General features: G+C 40.7%; 1 protein-coding gene across 1 annotated transcript in view; it reads right to left on the bottom strand.

Moving 5' to 3' along the window:
- The window catches only part of TRPA1 (transient receptor potential cation channel subfamily A member 1), a 49,063-nt gene extending 22,630 nt beyond the window's left edge, over positions 1-26,433 (bottom strand). The window contains exons 1-13 of the mRNA XM_056854903.1: positions 26,317-26,433; positions 21,294-21,456; positions 18,815-18,990; positions 17,680-17,787; positions 16,333-16,441; positions 15,698-15,843; positions 14,293-14,429; positions 10,899-10,947; positions 8,746-8,845; positions 8,539-8,639; positions 3,217-3,386; positions 2,971-3,135; positions 853-967 (exon numbers count right to left, since the gene is read on the bottom strand). Coding sequence (XP_056710881.1) covers positions 853-967; positions 2,971-3,135; positions 3,217-3,386; positions 8,539-8,639; positions 8,746-8,845; positions 10,899-10,947; positions 14,293-14,429; positions 15,698-15,843; positions 16,333-16,441; positions 17,680-17,787; positions 18,815-18,990; positions 21,294-21,456; positions 26,317-26,433 — 1,656 coding nt within the window. The remainder of the gene's footprint in view (positions 1-852; positions 968-2,970; positions 3,136-3,216; positions 3,387-8,538; positions 8,640-8,745; positions 8,846-10,898; positions 10,948-14,292; positions 14,430-15,697; positions 15,844-16,332; positions 16,442-17,679; positions 17,788-18,814; positions 18,991-21,293; positions 21,457-26,316) is intronic.
- Positions 26,434-26,842: the final 409 nt, after the last annotated feature.

The raw sequence follows: 26,842 nt of genomic DNA, 5'->3' as shown, positions 1-26,842 counted from the left end.
ACAAAATCCATGTTTATAAACATAATTAAAACTTTTCTAATTTGTTTGCTGGATGGTGATACTGTAAGAAACTGTAAGAATTATCCAGCCTACCATTGCAACCCAAACCACAGCTTCACACCCTTCTAAGTCCACTTAAAGTGATGGACAATCAGGACAAATGATTTCAATGGATTTAGAAAGGTATAGCTCTGTTTAGGATTTCAATGTAAGCCAGGCACAGTTTCTATACAGTATATACATTCTTTGAAGTTACCGTATTGAACACAAAACTTTTAAGGAAAGAGCAACAGATCAAACTGAAATTGATTTCTGTGGAGAGAAGTTAGGCACATGCCAGACAACAGCATTATTTTTTATGAAAGAAAAACATTTATATTGTTGTTATATGCCACAAAAATATCACTATTGAGAAAATTAACATGGATAAAATGTAGTGTCCATTAATCTAAAAAAAATTCAGTCTAATATCCCAAAAGCGAACACAAGACATACAGTGTTTCTCCTTTTTTAAGACTTCTAGCACTTTTTAATCCAGTTTAAAGGCTATTTTTTTTCATTTATTTAAAACATTTCTGTGACACCATTCCACCCAATTTGAGGTCCACAAGGCAAGCTGTAAGAGAGGCAAAAGGATATCAGCCTGATAGCTAAAGCTAAGTGACTGTATATTTTTACTTTTGTGCAAATGAAATAACTACAAGGATTCTTCACACCGCAATGACATTTCCATTAGAAAAAGATTCACCCTAACTCCCCTGTAGATTCAAATATTAATTACATGCTCTAGAACAATATGGTTGCTTCATAACACTTTCCAGGATCATGGCTGGAGATTATGAATTCACCTACCCCGTCTTCATCCTCTTTGTCTGTGCTCTTAACATTTGTATCCAAAATTATCTGCATTGTGCGAGTATACCCTCCAAAGGCAGCATGATGCAGAGCTGTCCAGCCTTTAAAATCACTTTTGGAAAACAAATTGAAATAATTTCCAACAAAAGAATTGCCATGATTTTTATGTCATACATACTATACTGACTTATTTCTAAAAAGCAAAATATAAGTGTGCTGAGATGAGTAGTTTGTGCAGGCTGGTGATTTTGTGATATGGTCAATCTTTTTTGGGAGTGAGGGGATGGTGGTGGAAAGTACCATCAAGTTGCAGAGACTTATGGCGACCCTGTAGGGTTTTCAAGGCAAGAAATGAATGTGTTTTGCTGTTGCCTGCCTCTGCAGGGCAACCCTGGACTTCCTTGGTGCTCTCCCATCCAAGTACTAACCAGGGCTAACCCAGCTTAGCTTCTGAGATCTGATGAGATCAGGCTAACCTGGGCAATCAGGTTTGCGGGGAGGGTGAAATAGAGGATTTCAAATTCTACATAGTATTTTCCAGTTCAGTGGAAATGTCAGAGTAGACTACAGTAATGTGTTATACGAGGCTACCTTTGAAAAGTTCTTCAATCTGGTACAAAATGTAGCTGTTGTACTGTTGTTCTGCCAACAAGGCAAGCCACTATGCATGATCTCAAGAAACACAGAAGCCAGTGAATTTAAACTTGAACAGTATTAACAAAGTTCTTTTTTTAATTTGACTCCAAGAACTCTAAAAAGACTACCCCCCCAAATGGAAGGAAATTAGGTATATAAGGGATAGGATTTAATAGGACAGGTCATACAGGTCAGCTTAAGTTTTCCCATTTAAGCCTATCTCCACCCTTAAGGACACAACATGCAGTTTTTCAAGACCGGTAACTATGATCTAACTTCTCACTTTTTCTTAATCTCCTCTCCTCTTTTTCTCACTACGGCCCATGTTCCGCGCTGCTCTGACAAAGCTCCTGGTTCCTACCATAGAACCTCCTTTTGTCTCTCCAAAAGCCCACCTCCGGATCTCATGGTTCCTGCCTGCCAGCCACCCCTCTTTCCCCATGTCTCCACATCCCTCTCTCAGATATGCAAGCCTCCTCCTTGTATTATTTTTAATTATTTTTCCCTCCCTCATCTGGTTGGCCTTCCTCTGTTCTTCAGCGACACACATCCATACAATTCTCATGGCCTAGGCACAAATGAGACATAATTGGGCATCTTATGAAAAAAATTAGTAACTGTTAGGACTTGTTAAAATAGCTATCTGAAATATTTCACTTTGACTTGCCAAGTATTTTGCCAACTGCCTTTTAAATTTCTTTTGTCTTGCCTTCAAAATATCCATTTGTCATTAATAAAAGTTAGCCTTTTGAGAGCCAGCATGGAAAAGTGGTTAAGAGTAGTGGTTTGGAGCAGTGGACTCTGATCTGTAGAACTGGGTTTGATTCCCCACTCCTCCACATGAAGCCAGCTGGGTGACCTTGGGCTAGTCACAGCTCTTAGAGCTCTCTCAGCCCCAACTACCTCACAGGGTGTCTGTTGTGGGGAGGGGGAGGGATTGTAAGCCAGTTTGATTCTTCCTTAAGTGGTAGAGAAAGTCGGCATATAAAAACCAACTCTTATTATTATTATTCTTTTATGAGGAAAATACTGCATCACTTTGCAATCTGTGTGAACACAAACTGGGGTCTCAACAGGCCCAGAGTTGGAGGTATGTGTGAATGGTCACACGCATGTATTTGCTCCTGTTCCCTGGGTAATAAAGCTGCCTTGAGCCAAGAGAAAAGGCAGGGTGTAAACAATTTTTATTTTAATACATAATAAATAAAAAAATTATACCTGCAATTATGGCTATTTACTTCATTGGCAGTTGAGCAGAATAGCTGTTATCAACATAAGTATCTCTGTGCAACTGCCGATGAACTAAACAACATTCTTGTGAGGCCCAACATCATATTACATGTGACACTAATATGTATTATCCATGTTGACAAAATGTTTTTCTTAATAGCTCTGATTAATTTATGGGAAGATTATTAAATGCATGCAATTATCCTATATATATTTTAAGGAAGCAATGAAGAAGATATATACACCTACCAAAGGAAGAGAGCACCTCTTTTCAGCAGAAACTGCACTACTTTTTCATGTCCATTTTGAGCAGCCAAGTGTAGAGGAGTCATGCCCTTCTTGTCACCTTCATTCAAGAGCCTGGTATCTCCCATATCTCGTAGAAGTCGTTGACAAGTGTTGATACGTCCATAGCTACAAGAAAAGATTTGTGTAATAATTACTAATGATTGTATCACGAAGATTAAGTGGAAACAAGACAGTTCACAAACTTACCTAGCTGCAAAATGTAATGGAGATTTCTTGTCTCGGCTTTTAGAATAGATGGAAACATTCAAGCCAAGGAGGTTATTCACAGAAAGGGGAACCCCTTGTTTACATGCATAATGTAGTGGAGTACACCCCTCGTTATCTTCATCAGTTACAAGATCTTTAATATGCTTCATCTGTCACATAGAAAGAGTGATATTAATAGTAATCAGTGAAAATTATTGTTTTGCAAAGCTACATTGCATTTAAGTCCATACAGCTTGGGGGTCCACAGTGGATCAAAGGGAAGATATACAATTGTGTATTTACTCCCATTATTCAATTCTAAACAATGGCCTCAGAGTGTGGAACAAACATCCGACACAATAGGGCCATGTTCAAACAGGAGCTAGTCTTCCACAGGCCTGGCAGAAACCCCAGCTTTGAATTAAATATTAAATGTTTAAAAATACATTGGAAAGTAAAAAAAAAAAAAAAAACTCAAATCCTACAAGCAATGCCTACTTCTTTAAGAAAATGATGTGACTGAGATCTCAAGAGATTACATTATGAGAAAGATAGGAGAAAGGGAAGATAAAACAGGAAGAGGAGGAATAAAAAAGTTAAAAAAGGAAAGCTGAAGTTGGAGAAAGACATACACAATTATTTAGGTGAGTGGGTGGGTAACTGGGAGGATGCAAAGCCTGCTGGGGGAGAACAAAAAGGCTAGGTATGTGGTAGGGAACGTAAGGGGAGGGGCTGCAAAGGGAAAGAAAGCTGAAGATGGGGAGTCAGAAAGAGGAAGCTGAAGGGGAGAGAAGGGGAGAGACTGCAGGTACTCACAGGAGGAGGAAAAGAGGAATAGCAATAGGGAGAGAGGTGACAGAGAAATGATATCCCCCCCAAGTTCTCACATGTTCCCCACATGCCACAGTATAATAGTGTAACATTTTTGAGCTTCCTGCTCACATAGCTGAACTTAAGCAATCTAGTACTTCAACTGTGTGTAACTGGCGTTTCTCAGAGCTGTCCCTATTTGGAAATCAAAGGGGGAGGGCACCTTGGCCATACTATTTATTTATGTTATTTACAGACTGCCTTTTTCAATGAGACGCCAGGCGGATTACAATGAGTCGATACAATCAACAGGATGGGACATTCAATAAACAATGACATAGGATTTGGGTTGTAGAACAGCCAGAAACATGAAAAACAGAACTGAAGAAAAATCTGTCTTGTCTGTCAAAGGCCCCAATCTCTGGGTTTAAGTATCCACAGATGTGGCCATGTTGAGAGGTAAAGGCTAAATACTAGGGCTGTCGATTTGGTTCGTCCCGAACCGAAAAACAGCCGAATTTCCCCTGATTCAGCGGTTTTTAGTTCAGATGGCACCGAACTCAAAAAAGGCGGGAAAACGGGGAGCCAAATTCAGCGAGTTTGGGGTGTTCAGTGAATAAATTTGGCAAATTCGGGGTTCGGCACAGCAGCATAACCGTCAGTTAGTAAGCAGCATTCTCCCCCGGCCAATCGGTGGCCAAGCTGGGTCTTCTTCTGGCCAATCAGTCGCGATTGAGTGCCTGAGCCCAGCTGCTGCACGGCCCGGCCGGGGAGAGAAAGAGAGAGTATCTGTTTGTGTGAGAGAGAAATCCCTGTGGGGGGGTGCTTGTGCACATTCGCTCCTTTCTGTGGCTGCAGGGGCCGTATTTTTGGGGGTACAGCCCCCAAACTTTCAGCGTAGCTTCAGAGGAGCCTTCTTGAAAGAATCCCCAAGCTTTGTAAAGATTGGATCAGGGGGGGCTGAGATATGGGCCCCGAAAGGGGTCCCCCCTTAATGTGCATTTTTATTCCATTTACAGCACACATTCGCTCCTTTCCATGGCTGCAGGGGGCGCATTTTGGGGGGTACAGCCCCCAAACTTTCAGCGTAGCTTCAGACAAGCCTTCTTGAAAGAATTCCCAAGTTTTGTAAAAAGTGGATCAGCGGGGGCTGAGATATGGCCCCCCCTTTTCCCTATTGGGATGAATGGGATCAGCCGATCCTATGTGCATCTCGACAGCGGCAAATCCAAGGCAAAACCTCCCGTGCTTAAATGGAAACGTATTGGATTACCCAGTCCTCCAAGTCCCTCCTGATGGAACAGAAGACATCCACAGTAAGACCCCTTTAATTAATCTATAATTTTTCTCCTGTGTGTGTGTGGGAAGGGAGCAGATTCTGTGGGTGGGGGGGAAGCCAAAGGGGGCTTTCGCCCATTCTGTCTGGGGGGGTGCCCCCTTGAGTCTCTCTTTCCCTGTTTTGAGGGGGGGCTTCAGTTGTGTGTTCTCATGTTTTCCCTCATTCATAAGATCGGTTAGGTCTATTTTGATGCTTGCTCAAAAATTGTTTTCAAATTGTGACTTAAAGAATGCATTTGCCTGGTCCCGAGTCCGATGCAAAAGGGGAAATTCCACCCCCACCTGCTCCTGATGCTTAGCTAGCATGCCTCTGTCCCTTTCCATGGTTTGCAAACTCCCAGGCATCAGGTGTTGCTTTGCATGGTTGCAAACGTGTTGCTTTGCATGGTTGGGTTGCTTTGCATAGTTTGCAAACTTCTTCTGTCCCTTTCCATGGTTTGCAAACTCCCAGGTGTCAGGTGTTGCTTTGCATGGTTGCAAATGTGATAGTTTGCACGGTTGTGTTGCTTTTCATGGTTTGCAAACTTCTTCGCACCTGCCCGGCCCTTGCTCCCCACAGCTCAGCTGTTTGTCGGGGCTGGGAGCTTTGAGTGGGCGGCAAGCTCTGCTAATTGCAAATGCACATTAAGGAGGGGGGACCCCTTTCGGGGCCCATATCTCAGCCCCCGCTGATCCAATCTTTACAAAACTTGGGGGTTATTGCAAGAAGGGTCCTTTGAAGCTACGCTGAAAGTTTGGGACCTCTACCCCCAAAAATGCCCCCCCAGAGCCACGGAAAGGTGCGGTTGTGATTTTAATGGCTTTATTCAGCTGAATTTTTCCCCGAACTCCGGACCTCATGCCGAATTGCACGGATCCAAAGCGGGGGAGTTCGGACTTCGGCATTTCCCCGAATAAAAATGGGCCAAATTTTGCCGAATCTAAATTTTACCGAATTTTTTTTCAACAGCCCTACTAAATACAACAAAACCCTATGCTGTAATGAGAACTACTCACAAGGAATAACAGCAAGTAGCCCAAACATATCTCTATATTTCAAAAAATAGACATGCAATATATACAAGACAAACAAAAGCACCTCATTATAACTATCTGATTACACAATACAAAAACAATTGTACAAACACCACAATACAATGTGCACTGTGAGTCACACCCCTTTAGAAATCCAAGGCAAACAAGACGCCAGGACAAAGTGCTCTGGTTTCCCCCACCCGGTGTCTTTTCAAATGCTGAAACTGCTGCAGGGCCAGCCATTTCAGCACTTGAAAAGGCATGGAGTGGGGAACAAGAGCTCCTGGTCCTGCTGCACCATGAGCCAAATTGCAACATTTTAAAATTGCAGTGTCCCTGTGTCAGACCCAAGGACACCATTTTGTCCAGACAGGCCATGACAAAACCAGTGGGACTGTAATAAATGGACAGTAATAGCAAACCTTTACATGGAATATTTTGAAAAGGCAGCATTAGAATCGGCACCTTACAAACCTACAGTCTGGTTCAGGTTCGTAGATGATACATTTACTGTTTGGAGCCATGGTGAAGAAAAATTAACGGACTTTCTAAACCATCTCAATAATATCCACCCAAACATTCAGTTTACCATGGAAAAGGAAAATGAGGGTAAACTCCCATTTCTTGATACCCTTGTCATCCGTAAAACAAACTTTCAGTTAGGTCACAAGGTCTACCGGAAACCAACTCACACAGATCGCTACTTACGCAAAAACTCCAACCACCACCCCCGACAGAAAAGAGGAATAATCAAAACATTAATGGACCGTGCAAGATGGATCTGTGAACCACAGTTTCTCAAGGAAGAAATTAATCATCTAAATCACGCACTGCTAGCAAACAGCTATTCCAGAAATGAAATCAGAAGGGCCATTAAACCAAACAAAAATCAGAAAACTCAGGATAAACAGTCTTCCATAGGAAAGGTTTTCTTGCCATTTACTAAAGGAGTCACTGAGAGGATGGAGAAACTTTTGAAAAAACATAACCTACAAACAGTGTTTAAACCCACCAAGAAAATACAACAGATGCTACGATCAGCAAAAGATAAAAGAGACCCCCTCACCTCTGCAGGAGTATATCGTATACCTTGCAGTTGTGGACAAGTTTACATCGGGACCACAAAACGCAGCATACAAACAAGGATAAAAGAACATGAAAGATACTGCAGACTTGGCCAACCTGAGAAATCAGCAGTGGCTGAACATCAACTGACACAAACAGGACACAGGGTCTTATTCCAAGACACTGAAAGACTGGACAATTCTACCAACTATTTTGTCAGATTGAACAGAGAAGCCATTGAAATTCATAAACATCAGCACAACTTTAACAGAAAAGAAGAGAGTTTAAGAATGAATAAGGCTTGGCTTCCTGTCCTGAAAACCTCCAGACTAACGACTATAGTCCACAATAGCCATGCGGATTAGCTTTGGATTTCACACATTAACAGATCATTTCAGGATACAATGGTTCCATATTAACATACCACACCCTCATTAGCACATTATCTTGATACTTACAGGGCAATGATTAGCACATTACCTTTGATACTTTTTGCAGGACAATGATTCAGCTCAAACCCAACCCCTTTCTGACTATATATTACTCTTCCTACACACTTGACACTGAGAGACACTGTCCTTCAGTGTTACTCCTCTGAAGATGCCTGCCACAGCTGCTGGCGAAACGTCAGGAAACAAAATACCAAGACCACGGTCACACAGCCCGGATAATCTACAAGAACCAATGAACTCTGACCGTGAAAGCCTTCAACAATATTTTGGACAGTTAAGACTTTCAGTGAGCAATACATTCATAAATGTTCATTAAGCATCATGTTGTTTGTCACGCAGAATAACAGCAGCAAATTGGAGGCTTGCTAGGTATGGAGTACCATTTGGACCTAAATGTGCTTACTAAATAGTCAGATTTCTCTACAGAAGGTTCTGGTGGAACAAGGCAGGTATGCAATAATAAATTTGCCTATTAAAACTGAAATAGGCAAAATATGCAAAAATAGCTATGATGAATATCACAGGCAGATTACAACTATAAATAACTTTCCCTATAAGCACATTCTACAGAAAAGAATATTGTCTCTAACACTATAAGACTAAGTTGTAGTAATTAACATACACAAACCGATGTTCCTTGTACCTGCAAAAAATTTTCATTCAGATGCTGTAATCCTCCAGGATGCAGTACTGTTAGATGTAAAAAATTACGACCCAGGTGATCTTTTAACTCTACATTTGCTCCTAAATACACATAGGGAAAAAAAATTCAAAAGTTGTTGACTCTTAATGCCGTTATTTCAGCTGCTATTACAATTTTACACAATTCATTATCTCGCTAATTTTGTACCTTTTGAGAGTAATAAGTTCACAATTTTCCACGATGCACAAGAGGTAGCAAGTAATAGTGGAGTTCGACCTTCAACGTCAACACAATCAATCTTTGCTCCCTGCAATTTAAGATCCATCAAACATTATGTTTAATGTAATTACAGTGCAGGCAATAAAACTAGAGACCTATTACATATGTTTGCTGAAAAGCTGTTTGCTTTTCAGATGCCGTAACCATTTTTCCTTGATGTAAATGGACCTCAAAACCCACTCTTTCAGGCTCAGTCTTAAATCCAGGTACCCTGACAAAGGTACAGAAAGGTTCATTGTTAAGGAATGTTGTACCAAGCCAATGAAACAAATTATGGTATTGTACTGACAAAACCAACCCAGAATGTTGGGCCATTATGGAAGAGAAATTTGTTACTGATACACTGATAACTAGGGACGTGCACTCTAAAAAATACGGGATTTTAAGATTCAGATTTCACAGTTTCCACGCTGGTATTCCATATTATTTGGGTTCCCAATACCATTTCAGAATCTGGATTCAGAGGTTTTTTAGGAATTCTAAAACTTTTCAAGTCCATTAAGCCCTATGGGACTCATTTCCAGCGGGCTGGAGTGGCTGTTTTTCAAGTAAATAACAGCAACAATGCAGGGACCTAGTCACTAAAGACCCCCAGAGTTTCAAGTGAATTAGATCAAGGGGTCCAGTTCTACAGGTCCCTGAACAAGGTACCCCTACTTCTCCTTTGTTTCCTATGGGGGGGAATCCCATGCTTTCTCCAGGGCAAATAAGCCAATCGCCAAACACACAAGAGCAACAACTGGCCTAAAGCCTCCAAATTCCACAAGCATCAACAAGCCCAACACAACCAATGTAAAACCACAGAAATCGAGCAGAACCCAGGGCCAATGTGGAAAGTCCAACAGAACCAATGTCAAAGCAAAGAATCCAAGCCAAACTAAGTTATACAAGGGACACCTTTGAAACCCCATCCAAATTTGTAAAACTGAGGAAAAACAGGCCTGGGATCCTTAAAATGCCAGCCCCAAATATTCAAAAATATTTTGCCCATTCACAGTTCCAGTCACCAGATTTAAGTATCTTCAGCTTTGGCTGATTTCGCTATTAGTGTATAAATGATGATGTAATACAATTTTTTTTTTTTTGCAATGACAATTCAGAAGATGCACACAACTTGTATTTGGGGTATATTCACTAGGTTTCCTGAAGGAGCTTTTCACCTGCAGGTGGAAGGTCTCTTGTCAATGTTATGCAGCGTTCTAGTGTGTTGTGTTCAATGCCCTCTCATCCAAAGAAACATCTTCTAAATCCACTGAAATCAATTGTTTTAGAAGGGAGTAACTCTGTTCTGGTTTATACAGTTAATCTTCTAATCCTGCCCCTGTAACTTCTTAGCACTCATGAAAATGGGTACAGTTTAACAATACAAACTGCCTCTATGTGCTTAGGTGTAAATTGAATGGCCAAAAGTATTATGGCTTGAGCTCAAAAGCCGCATGTAGGCTCCTGTTTTCCCGTCTTCTGTAGACAGCTTTACAGTGCAAAAAGCTGCCCCTAGCAACTGGGGTAGCAGAGGAGTAAAGGATACAGTGCTTAAAGCTGCCTTTGAGTGGGAAATCTTCAGAAAATGTACATTTTGCACATGGAAGTTCCTTTTGCACATGCATACAACTTGGTTGGCCAAGGGTGGGATAGAAATCAAATCAAATTAAAATAAATTTTATGTATATATTTTAATGCATAGATACTGTTATTAATTGTTTGGGTCAGATACATATCCTAACGTAGTCAGGCTTCTCTTTTATCTGGAGCAATATTTTCAACTGTGGTGGGAAAAAGCCATTGATCAGTTAAAACGGTAGCTTCTCTCTTTAGCCGTGGAATTGCTGCAATGAAAACAAAAATCACAGCTCTTCCAGCCTCATATATCATCTTAAAACAGCACTATAATTTAATAAGTATTATTCGGTATCATCAGACTTACATGAACCCAAATAAACATACCACAATGTTAATGGCCTGTACTTCCTATACAGGAAATTAATTTAATTGTGCCTTTGTGCATGTTACCATGCAACCTGAAAGCAGTGCTTAACACCAGCCTAGTACTAGTAAAAATTCAATTAAAATTAAATATTTACCATTGATATCAGATACTCTGCCAGTTCATAGTGATCAAACAATGCAGTCCTGTGATAAAAATGGGGGGAAAGAATATGATAAAAACACAACGTGATGTTGAAGAAAACATTGGTGATTCTGCCATGAAAAGCCTACATTATGTTAATTACAGACTTTGGACACAATTCAAAGCCTTCTAGGGGCACACAAGTGCCTTCAAAGGTGACAGCATTTCCCTGGTTTTATGAGGACAATGAGGAATTTTCATGCAAGTATGATACATTTTCTGTAAATAAAAATACACTTGTGCACACAGTATTAGATCATGACTACAGACATCCACCACCTCAGATGGAACTGAGAAAAAGATGTGTTTTCTGCACACATCTTGATGGCACCTTGCTCCAAATCTCTGAATGATTATTTCCAGAGCTTTCATGTAGATATTAAGAAACTGGAAGGTATGGTCAGTATATATAAATCAATATTTTAGGAATAAAAAAATGACCTTAGGGTTTAGAACCTAAATTTATTAAATGATAGACTAAGATGAAAATAGTTAAATAATAATTAAAGTAAAAATAGATTAAATCAAAATTATTCACAAGAGAAATAGGGTATGAGGAGAGCTGGAGGTTGGTTTCTGTATTGTTTTGTGTTTCACTTTTTCTTTTTTTTCTTCACTTTTTTTCTTTTTGTGTATTGTGTTTTTGTATGCTTCGTGTACGTTGACATATTATGTAGTGTTCTGCATATTTCAATAAAACTAAAAAAAAAAAGAAACCAAAGTTTGTTGCAGAAATGCTACAGTGTAGAGCACTTGTTCCCTAAAACCACTTTCTAGAATCAACTGACTAACTAGGAACCGAACCCTAAAGCATAGCACCTCAAGCTCTCAACCCCATTAGGTAATCCAGAATTATATCAAAAGACAGAAGTCCAGAGGCATCAGCAAGATCACACTCTGTATATCTCTTTTCACCCAGCTTCCATTTCTTTTCTGGTACTGGTCATTCATCTGAGGCAGTTTTAGTCCCAAAGACAGATGTGTTTCCCACCAGCTGCTAATTGCCTTTAAATTCTTCAGCCAATCAGGGCCCTAAGAACCTTGGCAGCAGATGTGGGGGGGGGGGGTAGACTAAAAAGCAGTTAACTAGCTTTTTCTTCTCAGAGGGTTAAGCTGCCAGTAAGGCAGGTTAGGGAACTTTGGTCTCAGGAGACGGTGTTTATCTCAGAGTATGTCTTCATTGGAAGCAGGCTGGTGGTGTCCAGGAGAGGCTCACACTAAATGACTAGTTTCCATTCTTATTCTTCCATGGTTGGGGAGGGGGGAGTGAAAGACAGGTTGAGCTTTAATTATCTTTTATATAGATCCCACCTGAATTTTCACAACAGACCAGAAGCAAGCGAAATGGGTCTAGATAATAATGTTCAACAAGGAATGTCTGGAATTTGGCCACCATCACTTGCTCAATCACCTTGCCCATGGATATTAGTGATAGTCCAAAATATTGTTGGGTAAAATGAATGGCCTCACAGACTGCCTCCTTCAGATTGGCAGAGATCATTCTCTCTCTCAAAAAGAACTTAAAAACCACCCAGAAACAGTGAGCTACTTGCCCTCAGCTAAATAACATCAGCCATGATGGGAAAGAGTCAAATGTATAAGTCAGGGGTGGGGAACGTCAGGCCCGGGGGCCGTATAAGGCCTGAGTAATCATTTGGTCCTGCTCTTCATGGGTCCTGGCAGATCTCTAGCTCAGAAGGATGCTGCCCTGCCTGAATCTCTTGGGCCCAGCTGAGACAGCAGAGCTCAAAAGCAAGTCACTCTATGTGGCAGACACTCGGAGCCGTCTCCGGTTGTGCCTCTTGGCTAAATATTTCACCAAATATAGCAGGCTAATTTTTAAGCTGATAATTTTGTATGGCCCGCAAATGATGTTATAAATATCCAAATGGCCCTTGGCAGAAAAAAGGTTCCCCATCCCTGATATAGGTGGTAGACTACTGCACCTCTTTAACCAAATTTCAGCATTTGCCGGCAGTAACAACTGAAAGTTACCCAAAGAAAAATAGCAAGGGAGTGCCAATGGAATACTTGTAGCATATTCAGCCTGGAGTCCACATCAGAGTAGCTGCAGTGTTTATCTGCAAAATGCTTGCAAACCTTTCACAGTACAAATGAGCATTCATTTGAAATTGGATGGGGAAAAAACACAAAAAGTCCCATTTGTTTAGATACAAAAAACGAACAGGAAAAGCAATGAATAAACAAGTCAAGCATGTTTATTAGTTGACTTGGAGTTTAGCAGTCCAGACATCTAGTCGTCATCCTACATCTTTACTCCATTCTTTCATCTCTCCTTTTTGCAGCACTTACTATAGTGATGGCAATGGTTGCCAGGCTCGTAGTGGTAGTTGGCCAACATTAAGGAGGTGGGAAGAGAATTTATGTCAGGAATTTTTATGCCATCTCTTCAGAGAACTTCTCCCCACCTACCTCAGATGCCATTTCAGTCTCCCACATTCTAATATCAGGTTCCTTGACTGCACCAAGATACAGCATCTTAGATTTCTCCAAAATAATAGCTAAGATGCCAATGAGGTGGGGGAAGATTCACTTTTTGCTGCTCAGCTGACTGGCCAGACACCAGATCAACCATCAAAAGCAGGACAGGAATCAGCACCAGCACACAAAGTAGGGGAAGAAAAGAAAAAAAGGGCTGTTAACAAAATGGGAACAAAAACAATGAAAAACAACACTAACTAAACTAAAAGGAAAGAAATTTGTAAAATGAAAACAAAATGAAAAACTTTGGCATACCTCTATGCCAGAATAGGCAACCAAGGCTACAAGATGATTTCATTGAGGCTCTGTGTTCATGAGACCCTTCTCCTGACCCTCAGTGGACTGATGATGGTAGAGAGATAATTTTCTTTGCTATTATCTCTGACACAGAACAGTCCTTCAAATAGGCTGTAGTATCCTGGGTTTTCCTCTAGTTATATTCTAGTCAACATTGTTTCATTGTCCCCAGCTCCCAGGTGTACCAAGGACATGATCTGGCTCTATTCAGTGGCAAAAGACATCTAAGAATAATTCCTAAAATCAGAGTGTTGAGAGAATTGCTAGCTCTATCAATCAGAAAGTTCCCCAGGGCTCTCTAGAAGCTAGCTGGATCCATCTCAGTTTGGACCATATCACTGGAGTGATTCAGATGTGCTGATAATCTAACCATGTAGTAATCTGTCTTTGACAAAGGCACCATTGATACCTTCCCAACTCCCAAGTTTGTCCAAGAATGCCATGTCCAGAGTGTAACATACTGTGGGGGACAGGGATCATCCCATTGTTATCAAGGAGCTTATGAAAGTCTCAGCTGAACTAATCAAGCAGACAATCAACACTCTCACCTGTGAAGTAATGTTTCTTTATTCCCATCTAAAGCATCAATTATAGACTCTTCGCCTTTATAAGATGACATCATTAACTTCAGAATCTCAGTGGCTCCTTGGGTAGCAGCAAAATGAAGAGCTGTGCATTTGTCATTCTGTAAAAAGGTAACATAAAACATAAGATAAACAGTCAATTAGGGTTTGTCTGCCAACTGTTTTTAAAATTCTCATTTTTTATGGAAATTAAGATTTAGGACCCAGCTCACATATTTCAAATATTATTTAATTTTATTTCTCCTTAATATCACATCATATACCTTCCTTGTTACAGCCATGAATTTAAGACACTGGTTACTATTTCCTAGTTTGGAGACAAACTATATGTATAACAAATCATGAAATAAATGTATTGTATACAGTAGCTGTCCAAATCTAGCAGAAATTGACTGTGATGCTCTCTTAATTGCAAAATTGTGAATGCTTAAATGGCTGTGATCACTGATCTTGTTACAATGCCTATAAGCATGCAAAAATATTTAGCATTAATCAGAATCTTGAAACTTTTGTCATATTGTTCCCTATGCATGTTTTTTAACTTGGGCAGTCTCTCAACCATGAGGCAGAGACGTTCAATACAACACTTCCTCTGCTGTTACAGCCACCTCTACCACATGAGTCTTTATTCTGCTCTAAAATTAATTTCCACTATCCTTTATCATTTCTATATCATTACATCAGCACATTAGCCATGAAATATGAGATGTGATTAGACTGGAAAAGAAAAAAGAAAATACACAACAAACAAGATGCAGTCAAATTTAAGCAATTTTTGTCCCACTAAATTCAATGGAGAGATTTACAGTGCAATCCTAAACTGTTACAGTCTTCAAACAAACCAATCCCATGGGGGGGGTAGTTAAGAAGTACCTGAGGATGGCACAGCCATGCTGCCTCTGCAGTAGGAATAATAAAATAAATTCACACCCAAGCCCTGTGAAACAGCTCCGTAGAGTTTCACAGGGCAACTCCATGATTTTTGCAGGCAAAAGTTCACACCAGCAAAAGGGGATGTTCCCAGGGCAAAAGGGCTTAGTGAGTTGACTAAAGTCACCCCCACCCCTTGGAACACCCCCTTTGGCGCCAGCACAATCCCTTGCGGTGGAAATACGCTGCCACCATTGCTGCTCCGGCACCGGCATAAGTGCCCTGTGCTGGCGCAGGCATCACACCAGCTCCTAAGGGCATTGCCCCCCTCCCATAGATTGCTCTGCCCATCTACTGAAGTTAATGGACTCAAAAGAGTGCAATGTTGTTTAGGTCTTCACTGTTAAGCACATGCTTAAACCTCTACATTAAAATAAGTTTGATTTAGATAAACCATGCCCAATATATTTAAGTAACTGCATGTTATATTAGTTGTTACCTGCTTCAGATCAACTTGTGCTCCATATTCAAGGCACATTTTAATCATTTCCAAGTCACCACTTTGAACTGCCAGGTGGAGAGGACTGCATCTCCCATGATTAATAAAATTGATGTGATTTTCAGCAGAATAGCCTAACTCTTCACCTTAAAGTACATAATATACATATTTAAATTGCAAACTGCTAAAAAAAGCACAGATTACAATATTACAATTATTACTTTAAAATGTCTCCAAGCTTTAGAGCATGCTAATTTTGCCAAGTCAGTTCCTGGTAATACTACAGAATTTACGCCAATAAATTTAGGAATGAATATAAAGTAATTCATCCAACCCCCCTCTTTCTTACCTTAGATACCTGCATTTTAAACTACTGCAAGCATATACAAAAATACACATTAATTCACAGAAATAAAACACGCACAAAATATTTACACACAAAACAGTATGATTGCTTTTTTTGCTTGCCTCCCAGTAACAAATACACACTAATGTTATGAGAGCAGCATCACATTACTGACAACTGCAGTTGTTATATGAGAAATGTGTCACCTGAAACATAATTAAATTTTAACGAAATACATGCTGCTTTCATTGTAAGAAATATTAATGTCAGATGTTAAGAACATATTTACCCTTTTTTAAAAGAATCTCCATGCATGGTTTTGCACCTGAAAATGCAGCTGCATGAACTGGCATACAGCCCATACTGTTTGCTTTACATATTTTACCACCATTTTCAATCTGAAAGAAAATGATCAGACATTAAAATACAATTTTAAAAAAAAATCCACAAGAAACACAGAGCCAATTGCATAGTGTCACCTTCAAAATTTTGGACTGAGGTCAATATGTACAGTCCACAGAATGTCAATAGCCTCTAAAGCCCATTGGATGCAATGGTATTTGGGTGCAGTTAAACAGTTGCACTCACTTGGTTTCAGAAAGTACTTAGACTTCCCTAACTTTCTTTAGCCCTGTTCACATGTACATGCAGAATGTACATATAAGCACTGTAATGGGCACACATCTGTCTGTCACATGTACAGCTGTACATTTGTTAAACGTAACATGAGAATTATTCAACACATGTATTAAAAATAAAATGTACACTGTACATGGTTTGTACATGCATCCACTTTAATTTGGGATCATGGCTACTAACACCAGCAATTGGCATGCATAGGCACTGCCAAGGCCAAAGACCAGCAGGGAAACAGCATGGTTGGAGAAGCTATAAAGAAAATGTTAAGCTACCAAGCATCCTAGCATTTTTTAGAGACATTCAGAATTTTTAGAGACCTTTTCATAGTAGAAAAGAGCCAGCAGAAGAGTGAGGAGCATGTCATGTACTACTTACTATTCAGAACGTCTGTTCCTTTGCATATCCCCTCTTTCCTTCTCATATTTTCACCTTGTGCACTCTGATTCTCTTTCTCCCTACCCTGTTCTCAGTTTGTAGCAAACCATAATTTGCCACTCCATTCGATGCAGACAAACCATGATTGTACTTTGCCTACATACCAGAATTGTAAAGCATAATTTGTTTGTAATTTTCAATTTTGGCTTGCAGGCAAACTGTGATTTACACAAGTGAAAATTTTCTGGGTTCTGACATAACAATGAACCAGAACCAGGAAGAAAGGGAGGGAACTGGAGAACGTTCAGAAGGGGAGGCAGAAGAGGGACTGCATAAGGCCAGGGCTCATTCATGGTTTGGCATTCCTCATATGAAATGAGACATGGTGCTTTGCCACAGATTTACGAGGCAAAACATTCGTCCATACTTTCAAAAAACAGAGCTCTAGATCTTAGCTAGATTCCGCAATAACCCCCATTAAGCTCCTTGTAGCTACATCTAATAAATGTTTGAGGTTATATATGTGTGTATTTTATTACACAGAAATAAAAAAGGGTAGATACAAATATCAATTCATAGATAAACAAAAACTTACTAACAAAAATCAACTTGTTCTACATACCAGAATTTTCAGTGCTTCAGCATTATCTTTATAACATGCTACTAATACGGGGGTGTTCCCACCTTCTCCTTCCAGGTTTACATCTGTAGTGCTGTGTTCAGCCAAAATCTAAATATTAACATAAAAATTGACTTTTCTATCACATAATGTTGTAATTGTCTAAGAGTAATAGGGTACATTGACATTACAGCAATGGCATTATAATTACAGACAGGTCTACTCTCTCTACTGGCGACAGGTACAGCAAATTCCACAGCTGCAACCATGCTACTTTGCTATAGCAAAACAAAAAGAGTCTTCTGGCATCTAAAAAATTAGCACATTTATTATGGCATAATATTTTTCTAGGTTAGTGTCCACTGCATCAGATGAATGAAATGTATATTTTAACTGTCCTATCTATCTACAAAGGGGGGGGGGGAGACTCTTCTCTGTTTAATGGAGACTGCAGACTAAAGTGCTTTAAAAAAAAACTTTGATCTAATTCATGGTCCAGGTCCTTTATTCAGTATACAGCTAGAGCTGTTACTTGGTTGTATTCTCTCCACCACAATAAGAATAAAGGCTCCTACTTTCTGTACCAATACAGCTTTTAAAATGCTTAAAGAGATGGTCTCATGTATAGCACATTGCAGTAGTTGACTCTAGATGCTAGTAAGACAAGGATAGTAGTTGCCAACTCTAGAAAAGGTACAATCTGTTAATTAAATTAGACAGCCAGGATCCCTCAGTTATGGAACAACCTCCCCAGGGAGGTTCAAACGGACCCCTCACTCTCAGTCTTTAGGAAGCAGATGAATACAGTTTTATTCATGATGGCATTTGATTACTTCTTCTGCCTACTGGTAGTTTTAAATTATTAGTTTTAACTAGTGTTTTTATGTATTTTATTGTATTTTATAATTATTGACATTGTACACTACCTTGAGTTCCTATAAGGTAGAAAGGCACCAAATACTGTTCAAAATTAATTAATTAATTACTGCGGCCAAGAGTTCCTAGTGCCAACTCCATGTAAGACTCCACCAGACTTATTTATTGTTGTTATTTTGGAATTAACCAACACAGAGATGTTTTAATACTCATTTTAATACTCATTCGCTTCCATGCATATTATCATGTACTTTAGCTTTACCTGAACTATTTCATTGTGAAGATACTGTACAGCCAAGTGAAGCGGTGCCATCAAACTGGAGTTAAGAATATTTGGATTAGCTCCTCTGCTAAGAAGCAATTTAACACTTTCGACCTGCTTTTTTTTCGTGGCCCAGTGCAGTGGTGTGTTTCCAGAGTTGTCAGTCACATTTAGTGCTAGGCCAAAGGATAGTAAAAAACAGATCAGACGTCATCTCACAGTTTGGCTTCACTTAAACTAGCAAATATTGACACAGCAATATGTTATAATAAATAATAACTGCAAATGCAGATCTTAGCCTGATAATGAAAGGAGTGCTTAGAACTGCATAAAGCAGACTGTGTCTTTAAATGTAAACATATCAAGCATAAATGGATGTATGTATCAAACATAAATGGATGTATAATGCACAAAGTGTTTGAGAATTGATTACTTTTCCAGTTCATCTGTATAGAAGAAGAGTTGATTTTTATAGCCCAATTTCATCTACTATTTAAGGAAGAATCAAACTGGCTTACAATCGCCTTCCCTTTCTCTCACCACAACAGACACCTTGTGAGGTAGGTGGGGCTAAGAGAGTTTGGAGAGTCTAGCCCAAGCAGGCTTCATATGTAGGAGTGGGGAAACAAACTTGGTTCATCAGATTAGAGTCCTCTGCTCATGTGGAGGGAGGAGTGGGGAATCAAACCCAGTTCTCCAGATTAAACTCTCTGTCGGCATTTAAAAGACCAACCTCTTATTGAGTCATTATGATGACCGCGGGTGCCACAGCACCCACTGACACCTTTCGTGGCACCCACAAAGTGTATTTAGAAAGTGGGTGGGGCCAGGTAGGGCTCCTGCCCAGCGAGGCTTCTGATTGGCTCTACAAATTTTTTAAAGATGTTGCTTTGGCAGCAGCTTCAAACACAGCACAAGGACTTTCACTGTGGTAAGCTGCAGCAGCTATTTTGTGGCTGGCTCCACCTCTTGTGGAAGCCGTTTTATCGAAGCCATTTTGTAGCTGTGCCCACCATGCTGTGCAAGAATTCCAAAGGTGACTGCAGGCTCAAAAAGGTTGGGGATCCCTGTTCTAGGGAATAATACTAAGGGTTTCTAATGGAACATTACCATCAGCAAGGGAAGAAGCAAAACAGTCTATCTGAAAACACAAATTATATATTTAATTTCTACACACTTTACAAATAAGTTAGTTACCTATGGACTACTTTTCTGTTTGAAAGGTAATTCACAAAACAAATCCCAAAAAGTTCCAGATTAGTTCCAAAGCTCCTGAAAGCTCAGACACAAGCAACTGCTACTAGTGCCAATTTTGTTAATTTATAAAAGAAAGGAAAAATAAGAGAGTATGAAATTGAAACCCAATAGCTAATTCAGATGATCTTAAAAGTATGCTGAATGAGGCTATATATTATACAATGTTGAGGTTCAGGACTTACTGTGCGGTGAAGTGATCATTCACCCAAGGTCAGACATTTTACTGAGCCTTAACTAAAGTCAGTAATCACTAAATAAATAGCAGAGAATATACACACAAACAGTCCAACCACTTGTCATTGTTCAGCATACTGAGGCTTCCTCAGAAGAAGAAGATTGTGAAGCAGAAGCCAGTGAAAGAGTGGAGCAGCAGAAGGCTAAGCAGCTACAAGCAGAGCAGCCTCATGCAGAGAGGTCCTCCCTGTGTCTACAGCCACCAAGTGCAGGGGACTCATGTGTCAGAGATCCAGCCACAGGCAGTGTCACCAGAGAGCTCCTCAAGGCCAAAGGCAGTGTCACCAGAGAGCACCCCAAAGCCTCTGGAGCAGAGGAGCAAAAGACTCCCGGCACAACTACACGATAGGAGAAGGAGTGCTAGACTACAAGCTCAACAAAGAACACTCCCTGATGTCAGTGAGGAGACTAATGAGCTCCACCAGACATGGAATGCTGAGACAGGGTAACAGGCAACAGCTGGTTCACCCCAAGCCTATTTAAGCCATCAAGCAAGCTTGGGTGTTGTGCAAGCAACTTGTCACTAACCTTCCTGTGTATCGGTGTTGGCTCCCTGGCATACTTTGGATTCCTGACATCCTGATCTCTTGGACTGACCCTGACTCATGCTTTGGACTGCCCTTGCCTGTGTTGGTATCTTGGACTCTGACTGAACTGTTAACAACCCTGGACTGCTTCCTAGGCTATGCTTCGAGCCTCTGGCCCTTGCTCTCTGCCTGCAGCATGACACCAGGTTTAAAAGAAGTTTGCTATGTAGAAACTAACATGCACCTTTCTTTAGTTATGGCACAGTATTCGAAACTTTCTTTAGTTATGGCACAGTGCCTAAATATGTCTTCATGCAAAACTATTGCCTACAGAACATAACATTGTACAAAACAAAGCTGCTGCACAATCTTCATTCATGTTAATGAATCTTAACGGGATAAGTATTTTTATAGCACCATACAGACAATTTAATGATTAAAATTTATTTGTCATTTGTCACCTTCAGCTGGAGAACCATCAATAATCATTTGCATTGACTCAAGTCGACCTTGTCCAGCAGCATGATGCAGTGGAGTGGCATTGAGGTCATCTACTTTCTTAAGTCCATCACGATTCTTTTTAATAAAGCTCCGTAGTCTGCAGGTACTTCCATCTGAGATCACCTAATTTTATTTTTTTAAAATGCTATGTCATTTATTTTCATAGAGGATAGATTACAGAAACTCCAGACACCTTAGCAATCAACATGAAAGTTGGTTAAATAGTTTCTAGCCATTAACAATTCTGTAAAACCATAGCAAAGATTTAACCCAAGTGGGTTGAATTTCTTTAAATCCAACAACTGCCGCTCCATTTATCTGAGTTCAGAAACTTTAATTTTGTTGAAGTCCACTACATAATGCCTTTCCATGTTGTTTCTCTCAACTTTTTATTTATTTTATTTTAACGCATTTGTACCCCACTGTTCTCCCAACAGAGGTCCAAAGTGGTTTACAATAGTCTCCTTTTACTAATTTTATCCTCACAACAATTCTGTGAAATAGATTAGGCTGAGAGACTATGACTGGCCCAAGGCATTTTAGCAAGCTTCCAAAGCAGAGCAGTGATTCAAACCTGAATCCCCTAGACTGACTCCCTAGTGCCGTACCATGCTCATTCTTTTTGGGAAGTGTTATACACAGATCCCTCTCTGCCATGCTCCCTGGAGTTCTCTTCAGATCTCAAGATCATATGTAGCCACGGGCGCAGGAAGAATTCATCTTATATCAAACAGTGAATCATAATCAGCCTTGTGCAATTAAGTGCATCTCCTGAGCAAACAGTGAGCCTGCCATGGAAAACCTGCTTCACACGTCAATCAATGATTTGTTCTTTGACTGTATGATTCCCTTAGACCCAGGCCAAAACAAACAACAGATGTTTACAGGACAATTACATTCTACTAAAAAATACAATGCTGTAAATGCACTAAACCAATCAATTAATTCTTTAGGCAGGTAACCTCAGTTGCAATCCTAAGGACATTTCCCTTGAAATTGAATGAAATAGGACTTACTTCTGAGCAGACCTTCTTAGGATTGTTTTCATCAGCATCATCACAAGAAGAAGAGTTGGTTTTTATATGTCAACTTTCTCTGCCACTTAAGGAAGAATCAAACCGGCTTACAATCACCTTCCCTTCCCCGCAACAGATACCCTGTGAGGTAGGTGGGGCTGAGAGTGTGACTAGCCCAAGGTCACATAGCTGGCTTCATGTGTAGGAGTGGGGAAACAAATCCAGTTCACCAGATTAGCCTTCGCTGCTCATGTGGAGGAGTGGGGAATCAAACCAGGTTCTCCAGATCAGAGCCCACCACTCCAAACCACTTCTCTTAACCAACCACTACACCAAGCTGGCTCTATTAGCACAATCTCCTTCCTTCAATGGTATGGCTTTATTGGCCATAGCCTTAAACCTAACCACACTACTATATCTTTTTTAAATCTCCTTTTTCCCTTCTAAACCCACCATAATTATAAAAGGGTTTTTTTTAAAAAAAAAAATTATGCTGAATTACTAAAAGATAAAAAGCCAATGACTTAATAATATTCAGATCTTTATCCTGCAGAAGAAAAGCTCTGATAACTGCTCATAAACTCATCCTTCTCTAACAACAGGGTTGTCCATCCTTCTCTGTCTTCACAAATAAAGTGCATTCAAGGACTAAGTAAGCCAAGGTACCTATCTTCCCCATGTTACAAAAGCACTAGCCTTCTGGAAAAAGGACTCCAGCAAATTGGCGTTTTAATTCAAGCGATGGTACGGCATTTAATCTGGCAGCCAAAAAAAAAAAAATTACAGTATCTGGGAATAAACTGATATTTTAAATATGCTAGAAGGGTTACCAGAGATTCCAATCCATTCTATGAAAGAGAACACACCCTTCCTGCTCACAGATTTGAACTTTTGAAATCTAATTTTAATAACTACTTTTTAACCCAAGCCAATGCTAGTTTATCATTCTCTACAGATAATAAAAATGGAGAAGTAAAGCCTAGCTGTTTCAATTTTTGATCAACCGGCCTCTTCCAGTTACTCTGAAAGGAGTCTTCTTGTAATCTAAGGAGGATCCTAGATCTGTTCCTTATGTAGCCCCTCTGTTTCAGTTTCCCACCCTCTCAAAAAGGGGAACAAAGGTTTAGTATTTAAGCAGTTCCTCTGAGCTGGCATTTTAGGGCCAGCTGCCCCCTGGACTGGCCTTCCACCACTTGCTCTTGAAGACTCAACCCCCTAAATTGAGGTCCAGTCATACCAAAATTTCCCTTCACTGTTATAACTGAAGAAGGCTTTATTCTGCCTGGATCATTCCCTTGCCACTCTGGAACTCTAAGACCACTTTTGTTTGTTTATTTGCATACCCTGCTTTTCTCCCCAAGAAGCACTCAGTGCTGTTAACAATATTCTCCCCCACCATCTTATCATCATAACAACCTGTGAGCACTGCAGGTTAGGGTGAACCAGTGACCTTCTGTGGCAAAGTGTGCATTGGAATATAGGTTGCCGAAACCACAGACTGATGCTTTAACCACTAGAGCACGCTACAGGATCAGGCAAAGTATGAAACTTTCCTACTTCTTTCTCCAATCTCTCCTTCACCAACTTCCCCCTCCTCTCCCCAGCCATTCTAAACTGTATGTGGATTCCCTCACTCTCCAGCACAGCTGAACTCCTTTCAAGTCCTGCTTAGAAAATCTCAGCCCTATACCTCATCTTCCTAATGTCCACAGCCTTGCCTCCTCCCTCCTCTCCCTCCCTCTCCAGTATGCTGCACACACCTAAAATGGGAGGATCCAGTTTTTGGACTGTCCATGGCCAATACATCTAGCTTTATGGGACAGCTTCTACTAGGAATTGATTAATCATTTGTTGATTGCTTATTCCTCAATTTGCATGATTTGCATTTGTGTGAATTATTAGGTTAATATATTTCCTAGTTTTGGTGTATTTTAACACATCGCCTTTGTATCTACTCTCTTTTCTCACTTTTTCTTTCTGCTTATGCATTAGTGATAAAATCTGGTACAATTTACCATTGCCATCTCCTACAAAATTCCACCTAAGATATTGTCCCAAGATTTTTCCAGTTTAAATACATATTTTAGATTTCTTGCCTTGGGGGAGTCATGAGGTGAATACACGCATAACCCCCTTCTGTCCCTTGGTGACAAAATGTCTCATACTGTCATGACCTCATCTGGATATCATAATGGGGTTCTTTAAAAATTGTATAATAAAGAAATGTAGCTTGCAGCAAGGCTAGGCCTCCCACATTAGACAGGAATTGGGACATTGTGTCATGGGCACCAGAGTGGACTGGAGTTGAGTACAAAAGGGGAATCATTCAAACTGTCCTAGTGAACTTTAGATCAAGGTCAATAAAAAGCATGCAATAGCAGCACATCTTATGGTCCAGATTTTTTCTGGGTTTCTAAGATTATGTACCATACCACTGGATTTTCTAAACAAGTTGTTTTAAGATACACTCAATGCAATTAAAAGGTATTATTACATATACATTGTTAACACATAATCCTGTAAATTATTTCCTAGAGTAAAACCTTTTCAAGTTGATTTTCTAGCATCCAGACTGATTGGGTCAGGAAGGATGCCTAGCCCATACTTTTATGAGCACACATCCTAAGATAGTGTTTTCACAGGTTACACTGAATGCTTTTTAATGTTGACGGCATCGAGCAAATGTTATTGTAAACAAGAGAGGAACCATTCTAAATCAAATGTACATTGGAGCCAATGTAAGATCTATGTCAGAGTTTATAGGAAATGCAAAATGTCATTTGTTAAAATTTAGAGATGTGCATCCCAACATCACACAGGTTACATACATCTGTTTCCCAGAAAAAATTAAATGCCAGAAAGTCTTCCAGTATTGTGGAGAATACACATCTTTTCTGAGAAAAGGAAGCACATTCAACCTTCTTCTATACAAATGCTTATATTAAAAGGTAACTTTTTGAAAGCAGTCTTTACAGGGCAAAATGTGTAGAACAACAAATTTATACTAGGGCTTCAAGACAACCGTCAGTTTCATTTCAACTCAACACAAGCTCACTCAAAGATCACACGCATAGTCAAGGATCTCAGCCTAGTTTTGCCAGATATCCCATATTTGAAGAAAATAATATAAAGAATTGCTTCCCATTCCATAATAGTTAGACAACTGTTGCCCCCTGTTTCGGAACACTGGTGCCATTCAGAGTCAAATGAGGCGGGCCAGTTTGGACCGGGATTGCGATGGAGGAAGGCGCATGTAAGAAATGCCTATGGAGAAAGGGCAATTATCAGACAGTGGCCATTTATGCACGGGAGGCTTTGCCTTGGATCTGCCGCTCTCGAGATGCACATTTCCCCCACCCGAATTCTCCAAACTCTGCAGGGGGGGTTATGGTTGAGTTTGGAGAATTCGGGTGGGGAAAATGTTCAGCTAGACTGCACTGGTTCCCAACCAGGGGTCCGTGGACCCCCAGGGGTCCGCGAGAACAAAATTAAGGTCCGTGAAACAAAGTTATCAACCCATAATAAATTAACATTTTCAATTAACATTTTCAATTAAATATTTTCAATTAAAATTTTCAATTAAATATTTTCAATTAAAAGTTCTCTACTATAAATATATATATTCAAATATTATTCTAAGTTTAATGTTTAACTAACAGTTATGATTAAAGTTTATTTTCAAATTCTTGAAATTTTTATTTTGAACCTTGGGGTCCCTGCACTGAACAAAGAAGTCCTAGTGGTCCCTGGTCAAAAAAAGGTTGGGAACCACTGAGCTAGAGAGTGCCCCCCCCCCCAGGGCAAAAACCTGCCGTGCATAAACGGCCCCTTTCTCCCGGCCACGCTCCTTGCGCTTTTAACACCTGGCTGGACAGACAGTCCAGTCGTCCCCGTCCAAATAAGGCGGACGTCGGCCCGGCTAACGCGCGACGATGGGAAGCGGGCCAGCAGCCGCCCGGCCACTCACCTTGAAAACGTCCTGCGAGGCGATGGAAGCGGCGTCGGAATCGCAGACGACCCCTTCGTAGGCGGCGCCCCGCGGCTTCTCCTCGGAGCCGAACCACCTGGCCAGGGAGCGCTTCATCGCGGGCGGCTCCTCCGCGCCTCGCCTGGCGGCCCGTCGGGAACGGCCGGCGCCTGGGCACCTGCGCGAGCCGCCACGAGAAAGCCCCGAGTCAGACCCTCTGGGGCAGAGGACGGCCGAGCCCCACGGCTGAGCGGGCGGGGCTTGGGGGCGTGGCGCGCGGACCCCCGCCCGCTCTGGCCCAGGAACGAGCCCCCTCCGGCTTGCCCCTTGACCGCCCTCTGCCCAGATTTTTCCGCCCCCGGCGGGCTCTTTCCCGAACGGGCTTTCATCCAATCGTTCAGGAAGGAAGGCAGGCCAAGCGTAGGATCCTATTGTCCGGACAGAGAGTTGTGTGGTTGCAACGATCGCATGAGTAGAAAAGGGCAAGAGGCCAGGAGCCCCTTAAAGACTAACAAAAATATTTTCT

Source organism: Euleptes europaea, chromosome 8 (assembly GCF_029931775.1).
Source record: "Euleptes europaea isolate rEulEur1 chromosome 8, rEulEur1.hap1, whole genome shotgun sequence".
In the NCBI taxonomy this organism is placed as follows: Eukaryota; Metazoa; Chordata; class Lepidosauria; order Squamata; family Sphaerodactylidae; genus Euleptes; species Euleptes europaea.
The sequence above is the reverse complement of the archived record's forward strand: the minus strand, read 5'-3'. Positions and strand labels throughout refer to the sequence as shown.